The sequence below is a fragment of the Lutjanus erythropterus genome, chromosome 8 (assembly GCF_056507025.1).
Source record: "Lutjanus erythropterus isolate fLutEry1 chromosome 8, fLutEry1.hap2, whole genome shotgun sequence".
Taxonomy (NCBI): domain Eukaryota; kingdom Metazoa; phylum Chordata; class Actinopteri; order Lutjaniformes; family Lutjanidae; genus Lutjanus; species Lutjanus erythropterus.
The window spans coordinates 30,975,359-31,002,979 of NC_139324.1; the positions used below are offsets into that span (position 1 = coordinate 30,975,359).

The following is a 27,621-nucleotide window of genomic DNA, read 5'->3' on the forward strand; positions in this document are numbered from 1 at the left end:
TATAATAAGGCCTGGCTGTGACACACTTTTAGAGAAAATGTAAAAGTTTTTAATAGCCAGTGCTTTATTATACACATCCAATATAATTTTACATCAAAGAAAAGTTACAAAAATATTTGCGTGTTCTGTCAATTATAGTTCTTGGAAAAATTGGAGATCAGAGTCTTTTCTGTGGCCACAAAATATTTAACTGTTCAGCCAGTCAAGTTCTGCTGCTGCTATACTTAAGTTAGAGTTCATATATTTGACAATATTAACTGAACTTTGAGCTGGGTGATACTGATATAGTGATATGAGACTATATTGCTTAATAATTTCAATACCAATGCTGTTTAAATAATTAGCTTATAGTAAGCAAGAAGTCCATTTACAATGTTCATTTTGGGCCTTTTCATACATATAACATATGGAAAATAATCCAGAAATATGGAAAACTATGACAACAACAAATATGGAAATAGGAAATCCTTATTGTTGGGCCCTGAAGTGTAGTCAGCTGAAGTAATAAATTCCTCAGTGCTGAGCTCACCTGCTCATGGAGCTATGCAGCAGTGCCTACATGTACCAGGATGCATTGCAGGCAAGTATGTGCCTCCCGCACCCATGTTTCTGTGTTATCACCACTCTAGGCTTATCGGTATTACCTGGCTTGCTAAATCATGACAAACAGTGACAAAACACTGCTCTAGCATGTTCCCTGGCTGCCCAGAGGAAATCCAAGCTGAAACAGCCTGTAGTTCTTCCTTACATCTGGTGACATCACTGGATGCAGGAAGAGGATCAGATTTTGCAGCAGAAAAACTGTTTTCCCTGTCAATATAGCACAGACTGAGAAATTTATTGCTTCAGTTGACTACATTTACCATCAACATTGACTGGACATCCACGTGAAAAGTGCTAAATTGTCCCTTTAATATTTTGTCGAAAGCTCAAATAGTTTTCTGTATATTGTTGCAATATCAGTAAGTATCGATCTGGAGGTATTGGATATTTGATTTTGTCCGTATTGCCCAGCTCAAACTGAACTCAATGGTGTTTCCACAGTATAATCAATCTCAATATCTTTTATATTGACTGTTGAATTGACTGTATTGGTTATAGAGCTCAGGGTCGCAGCTCCACTCACACACAAGCAATTTCTTTTGAGAAGTGTCAAGTGGCATTTTCACCACCAGCGCACCTCAGACACTTTCTCTCCATTTGAACCCGTTTCGACCTGACACTCTGACATCAGCACAGAATCACAATAGGCGCACGTGGACCTGACAGGAAGTCCGTCTCTTTGTGCGCTGCCCTAATTCATCCCATCTCTAGCCGCCCTGAAAATCCTCAGATCAGTGTAAAACACAATCAGCCATCCACTCGGCAACCAGGCAGTCGGGGCTTAGAGTGTGCAACTGCACAAGTCACATTGTAATCTTTGCCGTGTAATCATTGGATTTAGATGCCCGCTTCCGTCCAGAATGAGCCAGGCGATTTGAAATATCTGATGTGGCAGGAAATATCATGAATTCTCTCCAGTGTTTTGCTATGTCACATCCGGGATTTTTCTTCCTCTGCAAAGCCTGCTCTGTGCTGCATCATTTGTAAACACTGAGATTTGCTCTTCCTTTGAAATATTCATCACTTTGGCACAGTGGAAGTGCGACCCCTTTGTCCACATTATTTACACAGCAAAAAGGATTTTCAAGAAAGTAAAAAAAACTTGTCTCTGGTAATTAAGTCTTATTTTGTCTAAAAACCAAAATAATCTTGTCAAGCAAGTTTTGCTTGAGGAAAGTAATCTCATTTTAAGAAAATAAATCCAACTTTTTTCTTAATAAGATGTTAAAGCTAACATTGAGCTGTATTTAACCAATAACAAGCTTCAACAATGGTTTGCATAATATGCCAGCAGAGTAGACCATTTCTACATCTTCTCAATTTAAGAATCTTATGACATGAGACCAATTAAAATTTGAATGAGTGTATTTTTATTCATTATGAATGAGTGTGACACCATCAGGCTCTATCGAGAACAGAGCCTGCTGCTTCACATTTCACATTATTAAGAGTGGTCTGGTCAACACGACACACATAAAGCAACATACAAATTGCCGTGTTGAACACAAACTGCAGCTCATTAATACATTACAGTTGAACATGACGTATTTGAAAAATGCATGACAGACAGCAGAGCTCAGTAGCTTCTCAGGACGTTTTCAGATCGAAATACAAACTAATGAGTCACAGTGCAGCGATGCATTTGGTTAAGTGGTGCAGACAGATCCTGCAAGCAGCGTCATTATCATACATGAAAACATGAAAGAATGTTTTTACCTGAAGAAAACTGCATGTCCAGCTGCTATACGGCACCAAGTTTCAGTCTGAGCCACAGTTTAGCTCTCTGTTGCTCACACATTCACTCCCTCCTTGAATGATGGACGCAGTGTTGTCAATATTTTTCATTGAAGCAGCTAATTTTACCCTAACTGCAGCGATAATTGATTATTAATCTATCATTAAATTAATCACCAACTATTTTGATAATTGATTAATCGGTTTGAATATTTTTTATTTAATTTTTTAAGAAATAAAAGCCAAAATTCTCTTAAATGTGAATGTTTTCTGGTTTCTTTGCTCTTTTATGACAGCAAACTGAATATCTTTGACATTTGAATCAATTAATCGACAATCAGATTAATTATTAGTTGCAGCCTTACACTGTTTTAATAGAATTGCTAAAAACAAGAATGCTTCTGGTGCCTTCATTTAAGTCTTAAACGATTTATTAATTGATTTAAAATTTAATTTGTCTTAAATTTTAAGACAAAGTCACTTGTTTTTTTTTACCATATTGAAGACACCGACGAAGGACATTTAAAGCATAAATACTTAAAGTCAGCTCAATCAAGAAACCAAAATATTCAGTTTATGTTTTTTGCTAACTGTAAATCTTAATATTTTAAATTAACAAAGAAATTCTTAAAGTCAGCTCAATGAACAGATCTTAATTTAAGTGAGTATTTCTTGAATAAATGAAATATTTGCCTCTTTTTTTTCTAGTTTTAAGGCCTCTTATAGTCTTTGAGGGGCTAGATGTATAAGCTAGTTTTAAGAATTGTAGCCATCCAAAACTGGCGGATATTTTTTTGCTTAAACCAAGACCAAATTTAAGAATATTTGGATCTTCTCTAGTAGGGCTGTGTTTGCTGTGTAATACAGGCTTGTTATGGTAGAGAAGACAGAGCCGACCGCATCATAATGGAGCTTCTCACCTTCACATCTCTTTCCACTGTAATTCTCAGGTTCCTCTCCTGCACCACGGTGAGAATAAACCAGCTTAGACTGCTGAATCAGGCAGATCCAGGGCACCCAGTGAGAAAAGTACAGCAGCGTGCTTCTGCATGAAATACCCGCCTGCTCTGCTCGACTCGGCTCTGCTCACACCCTTCTCTCCAGCGATACATAATAACGCCGGATGCAAAAGAGTGAAATGTAGTAGATTGGCGCTCCCTTATCTCGTCACGTTTTCATTTACTGTAGAACGTGTCCGTGACTGTCGCCTGGAGTATAAACTTGGTCTGAAGCTGATAATTGTGCATTCACCACAGGGAGCATTGCTAGACTGCTTTTTTTAATTACATCTCTAATAGGTTTCCAGGCAAACAAATACGAAAGGTCAACGTGTAGCTAGACTTGGCTCAGCATTTAAATTCTCTAACACAAATTGTTTCCATTATCTTACCTGTGGAGCAGTATGGGGTTGATTACCTGTGACTTAATTCCTCGCTTTTTCCTATTTTTGTTATGCAAACTGAACACCTTCAGGTCAACTTCTTCTCAGTTTCTGCCTGCAGACGACACTAATTATCTGTGCAGGCTACAGCAAGAAAATGTTGCTGCCTTGAACGACCTTCCAGTAGTTTCCCAGTGAACCACAACTGGAATTTCATTGTTGATTTCTGGTTGAAAACAGGTTCATATTTGGTCTGAAATGCAGTTATAACATCAATGTGTCAAAAGTGATATCAGAAATTATCAGTACGCTTGAGTTAGGGTCACGGAGGGGGGTGGGTTGTTTTAAAAATGTTTGCTAGTTACTAATTGTCTGTTAAAAATGTAGGTAGTAACTTAATCCAGTTATCAAAGGATTAAAGAAATGTAACTTGATTGGTTTCCTTTAATTCCCCAATATGTGCTGAAATTGTTGAGCTCGAGTTGTCAGTGGTTGGTCTGTGTAGCCAGTGTTAGCAGTTTGTTTGTGGAGCTAACGTTAGCATTTTGTTTGGGTGGCCAGTGTTAGTTGTTTTTTTAATGTAGGTAACATTAATGGTTTGTTTGTGTAGCAAATATTAGCTGTTTGTTTGTGTAGTTAATATTAATGGTTTGTTTCTGTAGCCAATGTTAGTGGCTTATTTGTGTAGCTAATGCTAACATTTGTGGTTTGTTTGTGTAGCTAACATTAGTGGCATTAGCTAAGGTGGTTGGTCTGTGAAACTAACATTAGCAGTGGGACACTGTCATCATACATTGGCCCAAAACTAACTATTGTATTTTAATATTCTATTTTGTTATGATATTGGGATACATGTGAAGATTTGTGGCAGTGGTTCATTTTGTGCTGTGTTTAAACCTGTGACTGCTACATAACGGTGTTGTTATCTCTCTTCACTGTTCTGATTGCATAAAAAAGTAAACTTTTAACTCAGATTTTATGCATATGTTGGTGTTGGTGTTGCCCTAATATATATCACCCTGCTTACAGTATCCTAGAGTAACGCAGTATATTGAATCTTAACCGGTATCACCAGATTCTTGCCTATACACAGGCCTACGTGTCGCAAAACACAAATGGGTTTAATCAGTTTGATCATTTGCTGAGTTGTAGGTTGAAAGAGAGACGATATTGTGAAGGCATTTCTCCAAAGTCATATTTCAATGGTAGATGAACTCTGGTCTACACGAAGACCATATTTAAAAAAGAATTGTATTGTTTCATATAAAATGTCATAGAAATGGAGCTATATAGGCTATGTGCTGCTAGCAAAAAGCTCCCAAGACAAGTAAGACAAGGTGTTTTGGTTACAGCTTTCACTACCCCAGAATCCACCAGAATGTAATATAAGGAGCGGGAAAAAAAAATTAAAGATAGATTCAGCTGTCCAAGCTGTTGCTGTTGCTATTGCCAGGACATTAAAGACTAATGTTCTGGGTTAGTAAAGCGTCCTAAGCACAGCAAAATAATAAGACAATAAGGAAATACAGGCAGAGGGAAGAGTCTCTGCAGATACAGACACCTAAACACACTTCATAAGTGATGAGAGGGGTCATGTTTGTATGAACCATTCATTGTTTTTTAGGAAAATTATGCATATTAAGTGAACAGACAGTAGTGGTGGATGAGTGGGTTAAACTCAGGACACTAATCCAAGCAACCAGGGTTCATGTACGCCGCGAGGCCGTTTCTTTTTCTGGCTTTCAACTGAGAAATTTGGATGTGGTTTGTTATTTAGGTTCCAAATTGACGATAGGCTATTATTTGTGAATTGTAGAGGATGAAAAATGTCCCCTTTTAAAAACCTGCTGAAATGATAAAATAGTCGGTGAAAAACTTTTGAACCAGTTCAGAACCTCTTTTCACTGGCGGCGATTTAAACTTTCACTTTAAACGCGTTTTTAACAGCATAATGGTCACTGGGCGCCACTGAGTTGTGGCTTTGTTAAACCTCTGGCTGAGAAAAAAAGGGGGAAAACTGGAATTGGTTGTAGGTGGAGGCAGTGTTCCCAGCTGGTGACAACATCAGTCCAAGCCTCTCATTAGTGGTAATTAGCTGTGTTTAGTGTCACCGCCAATATGTCATGTCTGATGAGAGCTTGTGCTCACAGCAACACTGGAACCACCTGGTCTGAATATTTTTTCTCTCTCTTTATCCACCACTAACTGATTACAATTACCAGGCAGAGCAATGAATTACTCATTAAGGAAGTCTAACAGAGTCTAATGAGTTCTGAGTCTTGTCTCGTTCTCTCTCAGCTCCAGTTCTTTCTTTTTTTTTTTAAGTTAGAACTCATGCTCCTCTTGTAGATACAAGAAAATGAGATCTTTCTGTCAGACTTCCTCATTTCATCTGACACATCACGCAGCCGTAGCTTGCAACTATCTCCAAAGGGAAATACGGAGGCTTATTGGAAGAAACCCTGCCCTTTATTGATCGATTTTGTGACCAATTCAAAATGTACCGCAGTGCTGAATCAGAAAAAGCTTCACCTATTATTAAAGGATCAATACATTGTCAGCACAGGCCGGAGGGAATGTTTTTTGATTGATTCCTCATGTTTGGAAACCTCGACGCTTCGACCACTATAACTGCTGGCCTCTCAGTGTTGGAAACAGGGCAGCACCAAACAAAAGTTCAACACGTTTTTACTGCTTTTTGTAAGGATTGTTGCAGATTCAAGTCTGCGTTAAAACAATGCCACATTCCCTGTTTGTGTTAGTGTCTCATGACGGCAGCTCGGAAATGAAACACTGTCTGGGAAAAAACAAAGGGAACTGTGTAGTAAAAAGACTGCAGCATTGTAAAACACCCATTCTTGAGGACTTGGACACATCATGACCCACCAGTTTCTTTTTAAACTATTGCTACTAACACTGTTACTCCAGTTTTTTGTTGTATTTTGGGGGGTGAAAATGTATTCTTTAAGGATTTATATTAATGGAAACAATGTAAAATGTAATTATAAAACTTCCAGACAAGAACTTACAACTTCAAACTATTGAAAAATGTGTCAAAAGCCTTAAAAATCTAAATTTAACCAAACCTACTGATAACATAGGTGTAAACGTGCTATTACAATCATCTTTGTATTAATATTATTTTTTTTAATTGAACATTTTAGCCCTTTGAAGTTCAGAATTTCCGTCAGCACTGTCAGATTATTAAAAAAACATGATTTAATCAGACATAAAAAGGGTCGGCTATACCCTAAGGACCCCTGTCTCACTTCCTGGTTTTAAAAAAGGCAAGGATAATGCTCAGGCACTGGTAAACGTTCTATTTTTATATAAACCCATTAAATAAATTTCAGATGTGTCTCAACCATTACATGTCAGCTCTGTAGCTCTTCTAAATCAAAGCTAAATAGGAATTATGGTTTGAAAATATGTATTTTGATTAGCATTAAGCTGAGCTCTGAGCAACTTAAATAATATGGCTGCTCACTACAACTATGCTGTGAAATGAAAACGTAACATTTTGTCAATTCCTCAAGACGTCAGCTCATAAAAGTACATGAAAACTTTAATCATGAGGATGTTACAAAGTTTAATAACCAAGAGTTTCATCTTTTACAATATATTTTCCCAGCGTAATTGATGAGTAAAAATTAAAACCCCCTCAAAATACGTCCCCCCCCAGTTCTCAAGAATGACTGCCCACTTAATTTGGCTAATTCAGACTGCTGAAGCATCTGAAGGCTACTGAAGTTGCTTTGAGCTGAACTTTAAAGTGCATATTTTGATGGAAACCAGGTTACCTGTTTCAGATCCTGTCATTCGTTTGAAGTGATGCAAATGCAACCCACAAACCCTTGTTGTTGTTTCATTCTACCTCTGTTATCTGTCTGTAGTGGCAAGCTAACAGATGACTTATGTTTTTTTGTTGCGGTGACATTAAAAGGCAGCAAACAGCTGCAACTTTTATCAAAGTATCAATGTCAGACCGATTATTGTTTTTTGTAAGTAGCCATGTAATTGGGGGGATAATGGACAGATTTCAGGATGATTTGAGACCTGCATCACCCTGTAGGGGTTTATTTCGCAACAACGACTTACTATATATTACCCCTTACATATACATGCATATGTATACACCCAGGAAATAATTCTGTCATGCACTTATTGAATTTCCATCAAGTTTAATGTAAACAGCAGCAACAAGATGGTGATGATAAAATGGCGACATCTTCACATTAACAACTCAACATTGTCCATCGGCTTTGATTGCGTTTTTGCGCCAAGCATCATCGGTGTAAAAAAACAAAGTCCTCCTCCCCTCGTCCCGCTGGAGTCTGTTGTGTCCTGTCAGCCCAGAACCGGTCCGCCTGTCTAGAGCTTGCTCAGGGAGAGAGGTTGTTGTGGAGCAGGTTTCTGTAAAGGCACAGGCATAACCAGGACAGACTCTGATTTCCTGTTGTTAGGCCAGTCAAGTCCCATTTCATCCATTTCATTTTCCAGGAGCAGCCTTGAGTCCGAGCTGGGTCAGCATGGCTCTTATCTCCGCTCTCCTCCTCTCCTCTCAGTGCATCAGGCTGATCTGGCTGGCTGGTCTAAAGACGCTGCGCAGGGCTGAACAATAAGTCGAAACATTATCAAAATGGGCCAAGTGCAACATCTAAATCGCAGTAGCTGCATCTTGTTGATAAAGGAAAAATGCGTGAAGTAATGTACTGCTGCAGAGATTCTTGTTCACCAGATATGAACAGACCCAAACAGATAATAGTTTTTTTTTCTGTGAAAATGAAAATTGTGATGTAAAAATGATAATCCCCATGAATCTTATCATATTGTAGTATCTATCAAAATAATCACAACATGATTTTTTTTTACCATATCATGCAGCCCTGATGCTGTGTGCATCATCTCTAGGTCCACTGCTGTCTCATCCCACGCTTCCTTTTCCAGTCATCATGAGTGTATCTGTGTCATAGGTAATACATGTGTCAGCAATAAGGCAAAAGAAAAAAAAAACAGATTAAAAGCAAAATGTAGTGATGTTTGAAGCATCTACCAGCTGCAGCATCTGCATGTGATTTTTCCATGTAAAATGTGGAATCCAAATACCACTTCTCAGATGGTTTGATGGTCATAATGATAGGCTACCTTCAGAGCAGCTCGCTAGCTTCCTCCGAGAGCCTCATTTTCACAGGAGGACATTTAGACATGTCACAACAGGAAAAAAAACTGCTGTGAATAATAAAATCAATGACGGCTGAATTCCTTTTAGCTGCTGCAGTTTCAGGGTCCCGGTGTCTTTCATGCTGGTTCTCTGCCGCACCGATATGACTTAAGGTTAATAGTAACACCTGTGATATTCCTGCTATGACGAGTCAAAACGTCCGCTGTGAGAATTGCCTGGTTAAATGATGCTGTGGGTCAACAGAGAATCAATCGATCACTGTTACAGTGCATTTCACAGACACCCCTCAGCTGGAGTACATGACGTGGCTAGTTGCGCTCATACACTGTGAATATTGAATTTGGCATCATAATTATAGATTTCACTTTTTTGCTGCAGTTGGTTATTCGCAGGTTGGGGAGCAACAGATTACATGTAATAGGATTATGCAATAAGGATCCAAAAAAAGTTGTACAGTTACAGAAAAAGAGACAGAATCAGATTAGATATACATTTAATAAAAATGGGGATTAATAGCAAGATTACAATTTTAAAATAGATTTTAAAGTGAAGAACGAAACAAGTCTCGCAACATCGCTCTGGTCTCAATGAAACCATAATTTTTTACAGCTGCAAGTTCATTATCATCAAGTGCCTCAAGTGAAAAAATGCTCACTACGTGGAAATTTCACCATTATTTTGTCTTTGAATCATAAAAGAGGAAAAACGTCCGCCTTCAGCTGTGAAAATACTGTCATCATCCAAGAAGCTAATGTCTAATTTAAAGAAACATATACAGGAAAGACCAACAGCTAACATTAGCTACACAGACCAACTGCTAACATAAGCTAGACGACTAACAACTAACGTTAGCTCAGCAGACTAAACGACAACATTAGCCGACCTTGCAAAGTACATTTAATTGTGCATAATTACCACATGCATTTGTGCATAACAAATAGCTGAACAAATAATAAACCAAACAGTGAAGCTAAAACATTCCCATAAACTTAACAATTTGATATGTGGGCAAAGTAGTGGAAAGTAGTCAAGTTATGTTACTTTGATATTGTGATACTTCAATATGGTTACTGGTTACATTTAGTAATTAGTAACTGTGCAGAAATACATTTTAAAGAAACCTGCCTCGCTCTGGTTATTTCTAATTTTTTGAATAAAAAACATATCAACTCTAGAGTGAAGACTGTGGACTTTGTCTCCCAGTTGCATTAGGAAGAGATTACCTCACAGCTAGTGCTCTTATTCTTTCAAAGTACATTTGGGCATGTGAGTATTGAATTGTATTAAGATAGCCTTGAAGTAATCTGAACCTATCCTTTAAGGCTTTTCAAATAGTTGAAGCTTAATGTTCAGTATTTCAGGGGAAAACAGTCCAGAGGGTTGTTTTTTTTCACTATGGTGACAGACTAAACAGTGGAATTCAAACTGGCTACAAGTCAGGAACAGCTCTCGCCTCTGGAGCCATGAAACAGGAAACAGGAAAGGAGTTTCACATGATGCTGGGTCAGACCGTCCCCTCCGCACTGAAACCTGAAACTTATGTTGTTTTCCCCGGCTGCAGCCTCTTTGTTGAACAGATTTAAACACAAAGAGCAGCGGATGTGCACGCGGATCGTATTCACCAGCCAAATGGGTGCAGCAGCTGTTGATGTACGATAACAATCTGTGAAAATTATTGTTTTTGCTCACCTGGCTCTGCCAAAATGCTGCTTTGAACTGGTGTTGTTGCATTTACAGTAGAGGATCTGTTCAGTCTGCACATAAAGCCTGCTGGCTTCGGCTCAAACATACAAAAAAATCAAACTGAGGGGGTTGTTAATGACTCAGTCTCCACCGAGGCTTTGATATAAACTGATATTAAAAAGACATAATCTGTGTGAGGGAGCCATGCCCATTCATCTTGACTATTTGTTGAGTTTGTCGACAATATAACCTCAATCTCCAAGTATTTTCCTCCCAGCTGCAGTCTGCAGAGTGACAGCAGAGCAGAAATTGATGAAAGTGATGTCGGAAGCTCTGTGAGAGTGAGAGACTGAGGGACTATATGTGGCATTATTCAGAGACTTTGTGCTGTAATAAACCAGCCTGTGCAGCCGTCGGCTAGCCACAGGCCCAGGAGAGAGCAGAGAAGGCATGCAAGATGGAGACAGGTGGGAGAAGAGGTGTTGGAGCTCCTCGTACCTCCTCCGATTTATTCCTTCCTCTAGAGAGCAATCTGTCACATCCCAGGAATGAGCTGCCTCTTCTCCTGCTGTCTCATTAAACTCTTGAACTCTGGATTTTCCTCATAAATTTATTTTAAAAATATCTTTTGGCTGTATGGAACACTTTGTCCGACGCTTAAATAAGGATAATTGACCCTTACAAATACTAAATTAAAGTTTCACTAATATATTGTAGATATTTTTAGCTTTGTTGGGGAACTGCCTTTGTATTTCTATTAACTATATTCACGCAGCGGCCATTTTCCTCTGACGTCACACTCATTTTACTGCATCTCGATTGATCAGTAACTGAAAAAGACAATGGATAGAAAAATTCTAGAGGGACACTGGGCCATAATTTAAGTTAAACTATTATTTGATTTGATTATTCGATAATTCACTACCTACTGTAGCCACCATTAGCATTCAGTCTCTTCCTAGCTAATGTTACTGTTACCATTTAATGATTCCTGATTGATCACTAACTAAAACCACAATGAATAGTGAAAATCTGGAGGGATGATGGGCTGTATTACAAGCTAAAATTGAATTAGCTACCATGAGACAACAGCTAACATTAGCATTCAACCACTTCCTAGCAACTTTAAGCTAACTGTACTGTTTTATAGTGTTACACGTTATGAAAGAGAAAGGGTAAATTAATTCTAAATATCAACATACATCCTGGACAACATTTATTTGACGCTGGAAGTAAACAGTAGCTACATCTAGACTGTTTTTTCCAGGCTTAGAATAAATGTGATATTTCAGAATTTATTTATGCCTTACATATCATGTTGTGTAACACTGTCAAATGGTAACGTTAGCTAGGAACGGATTGAATGCTAATTTTAGCTGAAACGGTAGCTAATGGTTTATCAAATATGTTGTTTTATCCTGAAATATGTCTCGATGTCCCTCCATATTTTCACTATCCATTCATCATATTGACACGGCAGCCATGTTCCTCTGACATCATGTTCAGGGTGGGAAGCTCAAATGTTGTATTGCAGTGTTTCAGGTTGCAAGTGGTAATCACAGATGAATCATTGTCATTTCACCATTTTTCAAATTATCAGCAGCTAAATTGGGGTACACAGGACCATATTTCAAGCTAAAACAACATATTTGATTACCCATTAACTACTGTAGCTAATGTTAGCATTTAGCCACTTCCTAGCTGACGTTCTTGTTAAGTCAGTAATGTTACGTGACATAATGCTCACTGGAACACACATTTCTGTCTAGTATTCACAAAGATGACATCCATCACAAAAGCACTTTAGCAGTGTATGTTTTGTGTGGCAGGCATGATGTTGGTAATGTTAGCTTGGCAGTGGCTGAATAACAATGTTAGCTACAGTAGCTAAGTATGGCTGGATGTACCTCCAGATTTTCAATACCCATTGTCTTTTGAGTTCGTGATCAATCAAGAAGTGATGAAAATATAACCACCTTCCCACCCTGACGTCAGAGGAAAATTGCCGCCGTGTGAATATGATAAATTAACAAAAGTTCCTTCCCAACTATGAGAGTAGGGGAATAAGTCACTTCTTCTGCTGTAGATATCCTAAACTCTTGATTAAATTTTTGTAATGAGCTGTTATTTCCTCTTTTGATGTATGCAACCGCCTCATTTACATCTCCTACAACCCCCAGAATGCCTTTCATCCGTCCCCAGTGAACTTGTTGCTTTCAGCAGCATTTAATGATAACGTGATGAAAGGCATTCCAGCTTAGAAAAAAAAAGTGAGGAGTCATTTGCTTTACTCAAAGTGCAACATGTCCCGTGGCTGCATATTATTCTGGTCCATAGAGGCTGCTGTCAGTGGAAAACTCTGTGCCTGTGTTTCCTCTGCAGTTGATTTTTCTCAGTATCATTGTAGGTGTAAAGTGGTGGGTCTGCAGAGAAGCTCCTATTTTTGATTCTGAAGCACTGACTCAAAACCCTCACATTTACTGTTGGTGCTTCGTTCGTTTCATTCTGTCAGTCTTGATTATTTCAAACCTCTCCTGATATCATGTCATGTATGTTTGGGGAGTTATTTTTAGAGGAAGAAAATACACCACAAAACACCAAAAAGGAATATGAGAAATCAAACATAGCTACATCACCTAAAGCTGTTTTGTGCCACTTTTTGGTTGAATTTGTCTTTTAACTAACATTGTTCTGATCCAGTATCAGAAAATGCCTCAAATTAATGCTGTTATCAGGTATCTGTGCAATGATACAGTACCACGTAATGTATTAACCCTTGCAGCATCCTGTTTGGCTTTTTTCCCCAGGATGGTGAAGTCACGTTCTATGGCATTAATTCTCTGTATATATTTGTTCAAGGGTTCAACCTGAGCAAAGCCACACATCAGTGATAATAATCATATTACATCCATACAGGGATAATAGTGTAAAGCTGTTAAAAAAAAATAATAAATATGTTTTTAACATACTGGTATTGGATCAGTACTTGGTATATGCCCATATGCAAAGTTCAGGTATCAGAATCGGTATTAAACAGTGATTGATCACCATTTTCTGACATTAACTAATGGATTAATCAAGAAAATAACTGTCAGATTAAATGACAGTCAAAATAATATTATTATCGGAACATCACTACTTTTAACCCTCAACGGTTCCAGGAGTCGCTGGATAAAACACTCCAAGATAACGATGACATTGTTGTTGACCTTTATTGTGCGAGACGAGAGATATAGTTCACTGAGCAGTTTCACACAAAACTAAACTAAGCTACAACAAACCTAACACAAAATATGACTTTCTTGACTTGTAAAATGTTTTAAATTGCTGAGTAACATATTTGTAATTCATGGCACAATTCAGAGGAGATCAAAATAATATTTGTCTTTCATCATTGACTACGGTTCAGATTTTTTCTGAAGTTAGGTGCAGTGGGGCATACCTGCAGGAGCATGACTTTGATTCTCTATTGTCTTGAACTTTTCTAAAATAAAATATAAATAAGTAACCTTGTAATATCACCATGTCAATATATATTCATATTGCTCATGATTATTTATCAAAAACCTCATTATTATTAAATTACTGAATACTTTGTGCAATACTCATACCTACAATTTTATTGCAATGTTGATATGAGGTATTTGGTCAAAAATATTGTGATGTTATTTGATTTTGTCCAGCTCTATCCACTGCATGTGTATTAATCCTTGTCAGTTCAATAGTCTTCCATTCTCTTGTGTAAAGGTAGAATCAGTTGAGTTGATTGTTGAGTCTCATTCCCAGGACGTCAAACACAGATGTTTGGTGTTGGTGAAGCACAAAAATAACGAAAAAATATGGAAATAAAGGAGGTGGACAGCGTCTCTGCAGATACAGATACCACACACACTTCTAGGGGTCATAAGTGTTGATTGAGAGGAAATATGAGCCTCCATATTATTTTGAAAATGTTTAAGTAAGTAACACTTAATTAAAACTCCACTGCCCATGTGTTTAAGGAAATGACTTAGCTTTTTTAAACTGAGCTATATGCGACCCACTTTTAATGATTTACATCTTCAGTTGATACCAGCGGGCATCTGGCTGAATGCCACAGACAGGGTTGGCAGTTCAGAAAGTGTTGAGCAATGAACTAAAACATTATTGGCTGACAATAAGAAAAATATAACACTAGCTTTGCCCTTTAAAGAAACAAATCATATCATAACCATAAACATGTCCTGCATTCAGAATACAAACTGGTCCCATCAAGTAGATGCTACAGGTTTCCAATTAAATACAGGAAATGATACCTGAAAACTCTAACTCATGACATAATGAGGGTCTGTGCATTAATTTGAATTCACTTAATGTCTGCACTTGTCTGTGTTGTGCACTTTATGTCTCTTTACTGCATTATAATGGCATGCCTTTTATATGCAGCAGCTTTTACGTTTAAGACAAAATTCTCTAGGGATGAAATAATCTTCAATCTTGGGTCTTTGTTAGCATGGAAATGTAAACACACAGTGCAGAGGGAGAGGGCGCAGAGGCCGTTTAACAGCCGACATTGTCATGCAAGCGCTCCGACACTGGGCAGCACAGAAGGGTAGAACACAAGTGAATATCAATAAAGCTGCACACACAGTATTCACTGGCTGTCAGTTAGTGTTTGTATATTTCTTAGTGAACAGTCTGAACAGTAAAGCTTGTCTGTCTAGTTGATAAACATGCAGGAGAAAACATTTCTAGCAACCAACATTTTGACAGGAATTTATTATTAAAGGCACCCTGTTGAGTTTTCTTGTAAACAAAAAAAGTTAGATTTGCATCCATCATTTCTCAAACAAAAAACAAACAGTGTGCATATCTTTGCTGAATGCATTTTCCCTCATAAAACATTTGCAAACTTGCTTTTGAAGATATTTTAAATTGTGCATCAGTACATCAACGTGTTTGCTAGCTTGAAACTTTATTTTTTCTCTGCCACTGCGAGCACATTGCTACTGTACAACGTGCATGTGATCATGATACAAACAGATCTGGAGCCCACTTGTAAAGAAATTGCTCCATAGCTCCACGTTTTTGTTTTAAAACAAAAACAATGACCAGCCAGGGAAACGTGATTGCTCTTTATATAATCCTCCTGGATAATTATGTTTTTATTAAAACATTGTCAGCAGCATTGTGTTTTTGTCTTTGTTTTCCATATAGTTGCCATACCAACAGCAGGCTAACCAAAGCTAGCAGCTAACATATAGTCACTATACTAACAGAAGGCTAACCAAAGCTAGTTGCTAACATACAGTAGCCATACCAACAGCAGGCTAACCAAAGCTAGCAGTTAACATATAGTAACCATACTAGTAGAAGACTAACCAAAGCTAGCAGTTAACACATAGTAGCCATACTAACAGTAGGCTAAACAAAGCTAGCTAAGTGTTTTCTTATTGATAGACTAGTCAACTAGTCTAAATTTAAATTTATGTTTTATTGTCAGGTTTGACCCATGCATCCACCACAATCTCCCTCCATCCTCCACAGATTTTGTTGCTCTTTATAGCTAACGGAGTGTAAACAGCCAAATACCTGCCTGCTGTGTGACTGTTCTCATCCTGCTGCACAGACACTCTGTAAAAGGGCAATATCACAGTCGATTTATATGCAAGGAAGCCCATCAGGGCTGCAACCAAAAACTGTATTCATTACTGATTAATCTGCTTATTATTTTCACAATTAATCTCTTAATCATTTTGTCAATAAAATGCCAGAAAACAGTGAAAAATGCAAATTTCGTAGAGCCTAAGGTGATGTCTTGTCTGATCAACAGTCTAAACTCCAAAGATATTCAGTTTGCTTTCATGTATTACACACACAGCCTCATACAGTATCTGAGAAGGATATATGTTTTCTAATTATCACACATACCACAATGGTTGCTGTTTAATTCTCTTTTTTTCTGAGTGTTGCAGCTCTGTATGCCATGAGTAGATACTGAAAAACTATCTGTAATTATTATTTATAATAATCCAACTCAGAGTATTTTAGAGGTTGCAGTTCAGGTATTAAAAAACAGGGGGTTGTGTTTTGCTTAGCATCTGAGGATTCTCCTCTTGTCCTTTATGCCAGACTGAGTGAGATTTATCTCACACATAACATAGCCTACTGTCCTCTGGGCCTGACAGAAACAGTGATATTTCTAACTTAGTGCAAACTAATTCTGCATTCTGCAGACACCTTGTAAATCGGCAGACAGGCTGTGTTCCTTCTGCGAGGCTGCTGAAGACGACCAGTGTTGGTGCAGTGTTTGTTCCATATGTCTGTCTGTTTTGTTGTCTGCCTATGCATGTGTCTGTCCCCCACTATTGCTCTTGGTATTTTATACTCCAGATGGATGAATACAATTAGATGTAATATGCTAAAAACTAAATGTCAACACATTACCTTCTGCGGCTTTAGCTCTCATTTGTTGCCGCTATCTTGTCTGCCTGAATGGGCTCATCCCAGTCTGAACATGGACCATTGAGTTTCTCTCATTAACCAGAGGACGACGACTGTTCCCCCTTTTGTCTGTATTAGCTCTTACATTAGCTCTTGTGTTTTGTGTTAATAATGTTTACAAAATATACAGACAGAAAGCTTCAGTCACAGCCTCTTTCAGTCGCTTGACATGGGTGGATGAGGCCATCTTTAATGAAGAGCTAGGGCCATATTACAGAAACGTCCTATCTTAAGTAAAGATAGGACAAATGTAAGATAAGATTTTCCCCAATCAGGTATTACAAAAGTAAATTTTAACTAACTTCAGCAATCCTATCTTATCTCACTTCATCTCAATTTATTTCAGGTTAGAAAATCTTACTCGATCCAACATTGCTTATCAACTTTTATGTCTGTTACCTAGCAACCAACACTACTTTTCCCCCAAGATTTTTAACCATTAAAAACAAACAAACAGACAAAAAAAAAACCTAGACATATAAAAAATGGAGCAAAAACAATGGCGGACAACAACTTATAGATGGATGAGTTAGAGTTTTTGGTGACATCTGTAGAGAAATTTAAAGATGTTCTTTTTGGAAAGATTACAACACTGCTAATTAAAGAAAGAGTTGCAAAGATCCGAGACAGCAGCCATTAAACACACTAGCTAACACTACCAGTAGCTACAGTTAGCAAACACCACCATTAGCTACTTTTAGCAAACACTACCGTTATCTACTGTTAGCTCCTGTTAGAGAACACTACTGTCAGCTTACTAGTGATTTAGCTACTACTACAGGTGGGAAAGTGGAGGTTAGGACAACTTAATGATTATCCGAAAGTCAGGATAGTTTATTTAAGATTTTGGGAAGTTAGGGTTAGGGTTCAATGCTAACTCAGGAGAAAAAAATTAAGACAGTTGGGCTATGATAATAGCAAAAGTCTTTGTTTATCCTGCAACCATTGTGTAAAAGGAATAAAAGAGCAGGTATATGGATTAAACATTTAAGATAACACTACCGTTAACCATTGTCAGCAAATACTACTGTTAGCTAGTTAGTAAATGTTACTACCTTTAGCTACTGTAAACTACTGTTAGAGAACACTACTGTTAGCTACTGTTGGCTACTGTTAGAAAAAAAAAACTGCCGTTATCTAGTAAGTTAGCAACTACCATATGTGGAAAAGTGAAAGTTCGGACAGCTTAATAGTTATACTAAAGTTAGGAGAGATTATACACTTTTCCAGCAAAATGACCAAAATGCAAACACCTTGTTAACCTGCCACCCAACCTCTTCATTCTTTAGTAGCAGAGTGTAGTGTTAACTTTGTCAGCTATTTTTCTTATTTAATCTTCTTATTCCTAGTGTCCTGTTACTTTAGCATCAACCTCCTTTTGGTTGTTAGTCAAGTTTTAGTTGACTTAAAGTCTGGACATTTTAGTCTGACCTTAGTCAAAAAAAAAACCTAACTAGTCTAGTCAATGAACAGAAATGTCATGTTAGTCTTTTTGTAGTCATAAGATTATATTTAATGTCTCAGTCAACCTAGTCTAGCCAAAACTCATATTTTTGGTAATTTTTGGCAAATATCTTTCAAACTTGCATCATTATCTAATGAAAAACACAGGTTGAATGATCCAAAACACAGCCTACATAAAGTAACACCACCTCCTTACTACTTGGTCTAATATAGCTTTAAAAAACACAACCAACATTTCATTAACCCACTGAAATTTCCTTGTGGTGAGCCTTAATGTGCCCCTTCAGGTACGTAGTATAATTTCCTAGTAGCTATTTTATGGCTGCTTTGCTTCCTTTCTAATAAAGCAGCCTCACTGAAATGAAAATGGGCCCAAATATCACCTTTTTTCTTTCTTCCATGTCCTGTTATTGTCACTGGTCATTATGGTACCATTGTATGATAGTATTAAAAAATGAAAAAAACAACACAATCTTTCATGGGTCAGTTTACTATGGGTCCACCCCCGTTAAAATTAAAAAAGCATAGGGGACATTGACTTGGGAACCGAATCACCACGATTACCAAACAGTTAGGTAGGATCTACCGATTTGAAGGTGTGTCTCACAGCAAAACTCGATGCGCTGAAAATGATAATGGAAATGCAATTTGGCAGGGTACGGTTTGGCTCAGTGTGGTCAAAAGCGCTGGTTGTAAAGGCCCAGACGTGTCTGTAATACAGCCCCAGATGACATGAATTTAAAGTATTCTTGAGGAACATAAATATTCACCTGATTTGCTCAAACTAAACAGTCTCACCAGCATTAAAAACTCTCTGTCCATTCAGCAATGCAAAACAGAACCTCCTTCCCACTTTGAAGTAGTGTGATGCTTTCACTGTAACCTGGGAAAAGATTGTGATTGAATGGGCACCCCAGCCAGTGAAACAAAAGACAAGGACACAGAGTGAGAGGAAGTGATGCGTAGGCCTGTCATCTTCTGTAGTTTCTCTCTCTCTCTCTCTCTCTCTCTCTCTCTCTCTCTCTCTCTCCAGGGAGCCAGTTAAACACACATCTGAGCGACACTATTCAGGCAGCACGGCTTGGAGTTTAGAGGCAGTGGGCTGCAAACAATGAGTAACATTTGGGAGCAGTCATTTTGCACAATCACCACCAGTTCTCGAGTTGCCAAAATGGGAGGCATAACTCACATGGAGGGCGTTGGAAAATTTGTATGTGTTCCAGAACGTTTTTTTTAATCTAATTGAGGATTTATGTGAGGCCATACAGTATATCACACTATTGTGTTAGTAATCCCTGATTTCTGAGGTGTAAACATTGTTGTATGGCCCTAATTCTGTGCGTTATTTCATCATTTTTGAATCACGTCTTGCATCAGTCTCCGAGGGTCAGAAATGATTGCTGCTCCGGTCTGGATGTCCTGAAATTTAAACTATGTTACACTCCGGCTGCGGCTCCACCTCAGATGGTGCTGGCAAGGCAGATGTTTTTGCCTTCGGCAGCAAGAAATGCTTTGTGATGTGAAAATTGCTGCAGTCTCCAAGAAAGGACAGTTGATAGGTTACCACAGACATATATTTCACTCATACATCCCAACCCACTTTTTGGCATCTTCAGAAACTGTCCTTGACTTGAGACGAGACTGACAAAAAAGCACGAGAAAGCATGTTTATAGTATACAGGAGCCGTTCCCAAAGTTGAAATCTATGACCCACCCAAACATTGATCAATCAATCAATGTTATTGTAGTTTTTTTGTTGTTGTTTTGTCTCCTTTTGCCTTGGATATTTAAGATTGTTTACATTACAGTTAAATGTTTACTTGTGTGGACCCCAGGAAGAGTAGTTGCTGCCATAGTAGTGGCTAATGGGAATCCAGATAAATAAATAAATCATGACTTTGATCAAGACTAGGGATGCACCGATAAGGATACTAGCAATGGGTATCGATGTGATACTGTCCTCACGTACTCGTACTCATACTCATAAAACTACTCTGATACCCCACACCCGATACCATGTCACGAAAAGTAGCCGCTTGATACAAATAAACATCTAAAGAACCGCCACGATGCAGAGTTCAAGGCATTTGTTGATGCTTACCGTCCTTTTTTGGACGCGTCATCATCATCAGGGAGGGATTTGCTGTCCTCAGCATCATCCACTATTGACCGCAGAGACTTTGGACACTGTCCGTAAAATTCCATGTAAGTCCATGCAAAGCTGAAATAAATGCACAGAGTGCACCTGTAGACCGCAGCCAGCCGCTGTCCAATAAGTCCCAGTGGGTGTAAACTAGTTGATGCCTCGGCAAATTAATCCGAAGACAAAGAAGAAGACACCACCACCACCAGTCTATAACCCGCTTTTCTTCATAATAAGCTGCTTCAACTTCTCTTTGTGTACTTATTCTTCACCAAAACGGCCTGACAGCTCAGTACACACAACTTCACTCTTTGGGGTTCACAGCAGGGTCAACAAAACTGTTGCACATGGCACCACACTCATAACATTGTCCTTTCATTTTAATTTCATTACAAAATTTACATTTTACAGCTTGGTCTTGAAATATATCAATATGTACTGTATCTAGAAATATAAATATTAAATATATAAAAACATCTCCCAACCAAGGCAAATAAAAACCTGCTGTAAAAAAGGTTGCCTTCCAAGTTTTTTTATAAACATCCAGCCAAAAGAAATCAATGTCTTTGTAGACAGGACGGCAAAAAAAAACAACAAAAAAAACCCCAAAAAAAACCCCACAAACCTCAATCTCAATTATTGCTGGAGTTGTGTGTCTGATGATGTGGTGAACATAATGGCCAATAATCACTCTCCTGTGGACACAAATACTTCAACCCTTAGCAGCACACCAACAGTCTACCTGCATCTGTGTGTTACACAGTTACATTTCTTTAATCAGTCGTTAAATGTGTTGAAGAGCTCAGGTTGCAGTATAATAGTTACTGAAAGGCTGTGTGTTGTGTTTGCTGCCCTAGAAAAAAGTCCCTGTTTATGTAATGTTACTACAGTGTCTTCTTGTACTCTTCACGGCACAGTTGGTCCAGACTATGAACAGCAGTTACCAAGTTAGCAGCTACAAGTCATACAAAAATTAAAATAGCCTAAAACTGGTGTTGTGGAGTTGGAAACCGCAGGGATCAGATGAACAATCGTGTTTTCTCTTAAGATGTTTTCACCATGGCAAAACAACAGAAATGACTTGAGCTCAAAGCTGCTAACTAGCTAGCTTTGAGCTCTGTGAAATGGACAGCGGCACATCTGGTTTTTCAAACAGCACAAAACAGCACACGTTACCTCACTGTTCTAGTTGCTACACGCATCAATTTCAAAACCCTGAAGCTTACAAAACAGCAACTAAAACAGCTCCCACCTACCTCATTCAGGTCTGTGCTTCCTCCTGCCCACTACACTCTGTGAATGAAAGACGCCTGATTCAACCACCACAACAGGGCTCAAAGCCGCTAGCTAGACTCATGTTGTGGCTCTCTGATGGTGGAACAAGCTACCTAACTCTATTTGATCGGCAAAGTCCCTCGCAGTCTTTAAGAAAAGATCGAAGACTTTCTGCTGCTGGGTGCTTTCATGGACACATTTGCACTTGATCGACTGCACAAGATATCCAAAAGAAAAAAAAAAATCTGCCTGAATTAATAAATCAAAATTTATTAATTCCACTTTGGGGATGTGGTCACATGCAGCAATGCAAATAAATAATGTTGTTTCGTCTTAAACAGAGGAGCACGGCACTTCAGGCCTTTGTCAAGTATTTGTGGTTGAGCAGTCCATGAGAGACCCTGGAGCAGATTGTTAAAGAGGCTGTTAGTGGGATTGCTGCCATGAAGAGGGACAACGGGGGAGTCGTTGTATTACCATGTGGATGTATCTCAAGACTGTATCTGTGTTTTGTCCCTCCAGCCTGCTGTTTTGTCATGAAGTAATATCTAAGCAATGAAAAACTGATTTTGTGTGTTTTTTTCTTCTCCTTTAGGCAAATACGTGTACCAGCCCATGACCAATGTGTGCCAGCTGCCCAGCACAGCTGTGCCGCCTGCTGGGACAGAGTACAGTAACACCATGGACCTGTCCCTGTCTCTGGCCGAGCGCTTCCTGAAGCTCGCCCCCTGCTTCCAGTCCCCACCTCACCTGGAGTCGCCCAAGTACTGCGTCATCGCGGACCTGTTTGTGGATGACTACATCGTCAAACGCATTAACGGCAAGATGTGCTATGTGCAGCGCCCGCCGCCTCCCTTACCGGAACCACCTCATCCTCCTACCCCTCCCCCGCCTGCTCTCTCTACGCCTCAGATGCCCCAGAATCCTGCTCAGCCTCGGCAACCGGCCAAGCCCGCACTGCCAACCCAACACACACCTGCACCCGCGCCCGTGCAGCCGGTCCAGCAGGTGTACAGTGAACACAAACACCCCTCCCCTGTGGATAAGATAAAAGGCCCCAAAATGGACCACTGCTCCTCTCCGTCCAGCTCCGAGGACTCCGGCATCAACGCGCTGGGCCTGCACTACCTGGAGTCCTGCGAGGAGGAGAGCGAGGAGGAGGAGGATGACGAGTTGAGCACGGACGGCAACTCCAGCCCGGGCAGCCTCTGGGATCAGGACGACTGTTCTCTGCTGTCCCCGTCCAAGTCTATGATAGAGATCATTGAAAAGATCGAAACAACTGTGTAATCGCCACGGACGCCAGCTGTGAGGGAGCGTGATCCATGGAGCAGCACCATATTACAAAGAATAACACGACTCGAGGATTTATTCTACATGGACCAAGAGGACACAAACCCCTCTCTAAGGCTTCAGCGGGGCTTTGGAGTTGAATTTGTTTTCCTGCAGGTGGCCGAGGACTGTATGTCTGCACTCACACACAGCCTCTCCTCTGTCTACACCCCCTGCATGGAGTCAATCTCTAGAACTTATGATGAAACAGGAAGCACAGGAATATCAAGCACATTCACAGTGGACCAAATGGACCAATTACCTCTACGTGGTAATTATGTGGTGAAAAATCTGACATGCAAAAGGATATATAGTCAGTTCACAGACTTTTCTTTAGGTATATGTTACTGGAGTTAAATTATGTATGAACAAAGGTGGTATAAGTAGGTTTCGTGATGATAATGAGCAGTTAGGTAATTGTTCTCCAGTCTTCAATCTGGCATTCAGACATAATACTAATCCAACATTTAAATGGCAGATAAGCCTGCCTTTTTTTGTTCTCTAGTCAGTGGCACTTCAGCATAACAAGTACAAGGCCAGCTACCTCTCATGGGCCTAAAGCACATCCGCCTTTTACCCGTAAATTACTCAGCTCCGAGCTGCAGGGACAACACCTGCCTTTATCATGTCGATAATAACACAGTTTGTCTGCACTTTACTGACACAACCAACACGAGCGGTAGGTAGGTAAGTAGGTAGGCAGGTAGCTAGGTCAGTGTTTGACAATCAAGAATTACACGAGAAGCACATTCCTATACTGTACCTGCCAGCGAGAACCAATGATACTCTTCTAGCTTCTGAAACCATTTATCAGACCATCTTCTGTGGTCAAGCTGCACTGAGCTGCAGTGCTGTTCAAGGTTAAATGGGATGTTAAGCAAAACATGACTTGTACTGACAGCCAAGAAATTAAATAGCATGGACGTGTCCCTGGCAAGGCTACAGCGGCAAAAGTAGGAGTCACGTTGTCACAGCAAAAAACTAGTAAAGCACCCAGTGAAGAGGGAATATATCTAATATATACATATACATAAAAACTTATATAATAATGATAATAATAATAGTAATAATAATAAAACTGCATTGTTGCTTTTTTGGGCTTGACGGTGAAATGTCTTGTGATGCCAGCTGAAAGTCTGGGAAAGGTGTGCAGGCAAGGCTAGACTAATACGTTATACAGTTATTTGAACACGTTCTCATCCCAGCTCGTCCACTTCCGGCGCTGCTTTGTCACGCCCCTCTGCATCTCAAACTAGTGCACAAGGTACCTTTTAGTGGCTATTTTCCTTTTTTAACAAGAGCCACCCCCTAAACCTTGGTTGACATTAAGGCAACATTAGATATGGATATGGATGGAGCTGTCTGTCTGTACTCAGTTCATTTCGGCTGTATTTCTGCACATTTTCTGTAAGCTTATGGATACATGGCAGCCGTAGGGGGAGTGTGGCAGGGTAGTCAATAGCTCAACTGAGACTTTTAAATTAATATCATAAACTTTAGAAGACTAGTCGACTAATAGCTTATACTAAAAACTACTAGTCTACTAGGAAAATCTGGGTCTGGGGCTCCCCTATTTCTTTTTTAAATATTAATTTTTGGGCTTTTTGTCTTTAATTGGATAGCGACAGCTGAAGACATGACAGGAAAGGGGGTAGAGAGAGGGGGAATGACATGCAGCAAATGGGCCACAGGCAGGCATCGAACCAGTGACCGCTGCAGAGGACCAACAGCCTCAGTACATGGGACAAACACTCTACCAACTGAGCTATGGAAACACCCAGGACTCCCCTTCTAACCCATGAATAATGCTTTGACATGGTCGCAGTTTGGGAGGGTTTAGGCACCAAAACTACTTTGTTAGGTTTAGAAAAAGATCGTGTTTTGGCTTACGTACGAAGCGAAGCGACTCAAGATGAAAGTCACATGACTCACGTGACATGACATAATGTTATGTAACTTAAAACAATAACATTTTAGTTTCACATTGGACACAGACCTCGGTCTCCTGGGTAAAAGTCCTGTTTGTTTGACCCAATCATCCACCCGACCTTCTCCAGATGCGGACTTTCTCACTCATTTAAAGCCTGGGTAGTCTCAAACAGCTGTGGAGGAATTTATATCGAAGTTACTTGAAATCCTCGTGTGTTGCATACAGCCACTAACAGGTACCTTGTGCTTCTGTACGAAATGCAGAGGAGCATAATAAAATGTCCTTGACGACCTGGGAATGAGAATGGACTGGTTATTTTGTGCTAGGGGACAGACAAATGTCACTTAATGCACCTTTAAAAGGAGGTTACAGTATGGATTAGGATGCTGAATAGGTGTTGTGATGTTGTGTTGGACATGATGTTATAAGAAATACACTCAAATATAAAATTAGCGAGACAGCCCCTTATTAGTCAGTTAGTAAAATGAAGATGGGCTGGGTCTTTTTTTTTTTTTTTTATGTTTAAAGAGTTATTTCCTGGAAAGTTATCTGCAAAAATCACTAAAATATTCACAAATATGTATTGCTACAATGCTACACTAGATGTAAAAAATAATACAATTGCATGACTGCATTCATTTGCAGAAGTCCCTCATGTCAAAAAAACAGTTTAACAAATTTGTGATTCAGAGTGTTCAGAGCGGACAAATCCTGTATCTGTTATTCAAATAAAAATGTTTTTGTTTTTGTTTTTTTTTATTCAGGGACAGCCCTTGACATTACACTGAACACAGTCCCTCTTAATACAGTTTAAAACATGTCTTTTGTTCTTATTATTGTTATATTATTTTCATATGAATAAATCTTAATGAAACCTCACCTTTTTTTCTCGCTCCATTTGTCTTTTGTAGCCAGTGGTTTGAAGCGTGTGGGCATTTCACTGCAAAAAACCAAAAAGAACGTTTAAATCTTCTTTGAAAAGCACTCAAACTTCCTCCAGCTGACACACAGATGACTAATGCTCTCTAGAGACTGGGCGGAATAGCAAAGTGAAGCTAGAGATACACTAAAATTGAGTCATTACTTAAGCTGTGGTTGTTTGTCTCCTCTCTGAAATGTCTTGAGGAATGTTCTTTGTTTTTGTTTCACACATTCCCCCTGTGTAACTTTTACTTTCTCGCACTGTGCTGCCTTAGAAAAACAGGTTGCATCCTGAAGATGTTAAAACTTGCTTTTAAAAAGTCTTAATTAGTAATGTTCTAAATTAAACACAGTTTTTAGTGGAGCTGATGATGAAAGTAACTACGGAGTGAATGATCTTGCTTTCTTCTCATCTCTCTTGACAGTTGCACATAGACAGTACAGACAGTACAGCATTACAAATGACATAATTGACCAAATACACTTAATGCAATATAATGTAATAAAACATGTAATAAAACATAAAGAAGTTTAATTTAGTTTGTAATGTCAAGTTGTTGTAACAAACACAATTTTGTCTTGTTAATGTCAAGTTGTCATAACAAAGACATCATTGGCTTCATTAATGTCAGGTTGTCATAAGACATTATTGGCTCGTTTAATGTCAGGTTGTCATCACAAAGACATTGAGACATTATGTTGTCCTGGTTAATGTCAAATTGTTATAACTGGCTTGATTCATATCAAGTAGTCACAAGAAGGACATCTCAGTCCCAACTTTGCATAAAAAAATTACATCACTGTCCAAATGAAAACAGTCATAAACATTCATAAAGACTCCTTTATGGTCATGACAGGTGTCATGACATGGTTATGACAGTGTAATGACAGTGTAATAAATAAAATGAGCAGCAATTATACTGAATCAAAATAAAAAATAAACTAAAACAAGTGGAAGAGCATTAAAGATGTCATATGCTTGACTAGTATTACATACAATTATGGTGTAAGAAATACAGTACAGGATATAATCAAGCTTCTCCACCTCTGACCCCCACGCTTCCTTTTATTGATCCACACCACTGATAGATTGGAAAGCCCTGCCATGTCCTCTGGGTCCCAGACAGTCTTTTCTCTCCACACTTCGTGTAGCAGCTGATTTTATGAAGACCATGCAAGTGCCTTTCTCACCTTGACTTCGAGCCCAGATTGATTTCTCCATGCTTCTCTTTTCTCCCTGCATTGTGTCTATCGATTATTTGTACGCCGTGAGTGCGCAGACCGCGGCCCGGGTGAAATTCTAATCAGTTTATATAAATGTACATTCATTGTTCTGCTCAGTCATGAAGAGGAGGAGGAGTGGAGTGTGCTACTGACTGTCTGGATGACAAAACAGAGTGGGAGAAGAGAGGAAGAGAGGAGGAGAAGAGAAGAGAGCAGAGGAGGGAAGAGAAGTGAGCGTAGAAGAGAAGAGGAAGACAAAAGAAGAG

General features: G+C 39.1%; 1 protein-coding gene and 1 long non-coding RNA gene across 2 annotated transcripts in view; one reads left to right on the forward strand and one right to left on the reverse strand.

Annotated features, from left to right (window-relative positions):
• Positions 1 to 24,554, forward strand: part of LOC146323063 (UPF0524 protein C3orf70 homolog B) — a 29,324-nt gene extending 4,770 nt beyond the window's left edge. Inside the window, exon 2 of the mRNA XM_084725280.1 lies at positions 22,544 to 24,554. Within this exon, the coding sequence (XP_084581406.1) occupies positions 22,544 to 23,238 (695 nt within the window). The 3' untranslated portion in view covers positions 23,239 to 24,554. The remainder of the gene's footprint in view (positions 1 to 22,543) is intronic.
• LOC146323064 (uncharacterized) lies at positions 7,709 to 27,477 on the reverse strand. Its single transcript, XR_014771323.1, has 3 exons — positions 27,323 to 27,477; positions 26,091 to 26,150; positions 7,709 to 8,329 (listed from the first exon to the last, which is right to left on the reverse strand). It is a non-coding gene; the product is annotated as an uncharacterized LOC146323064 (long non-coding RNA).
• Between the last annotated feature and the right edge of the window lie 144 nt (positions 27,478 to 27,621).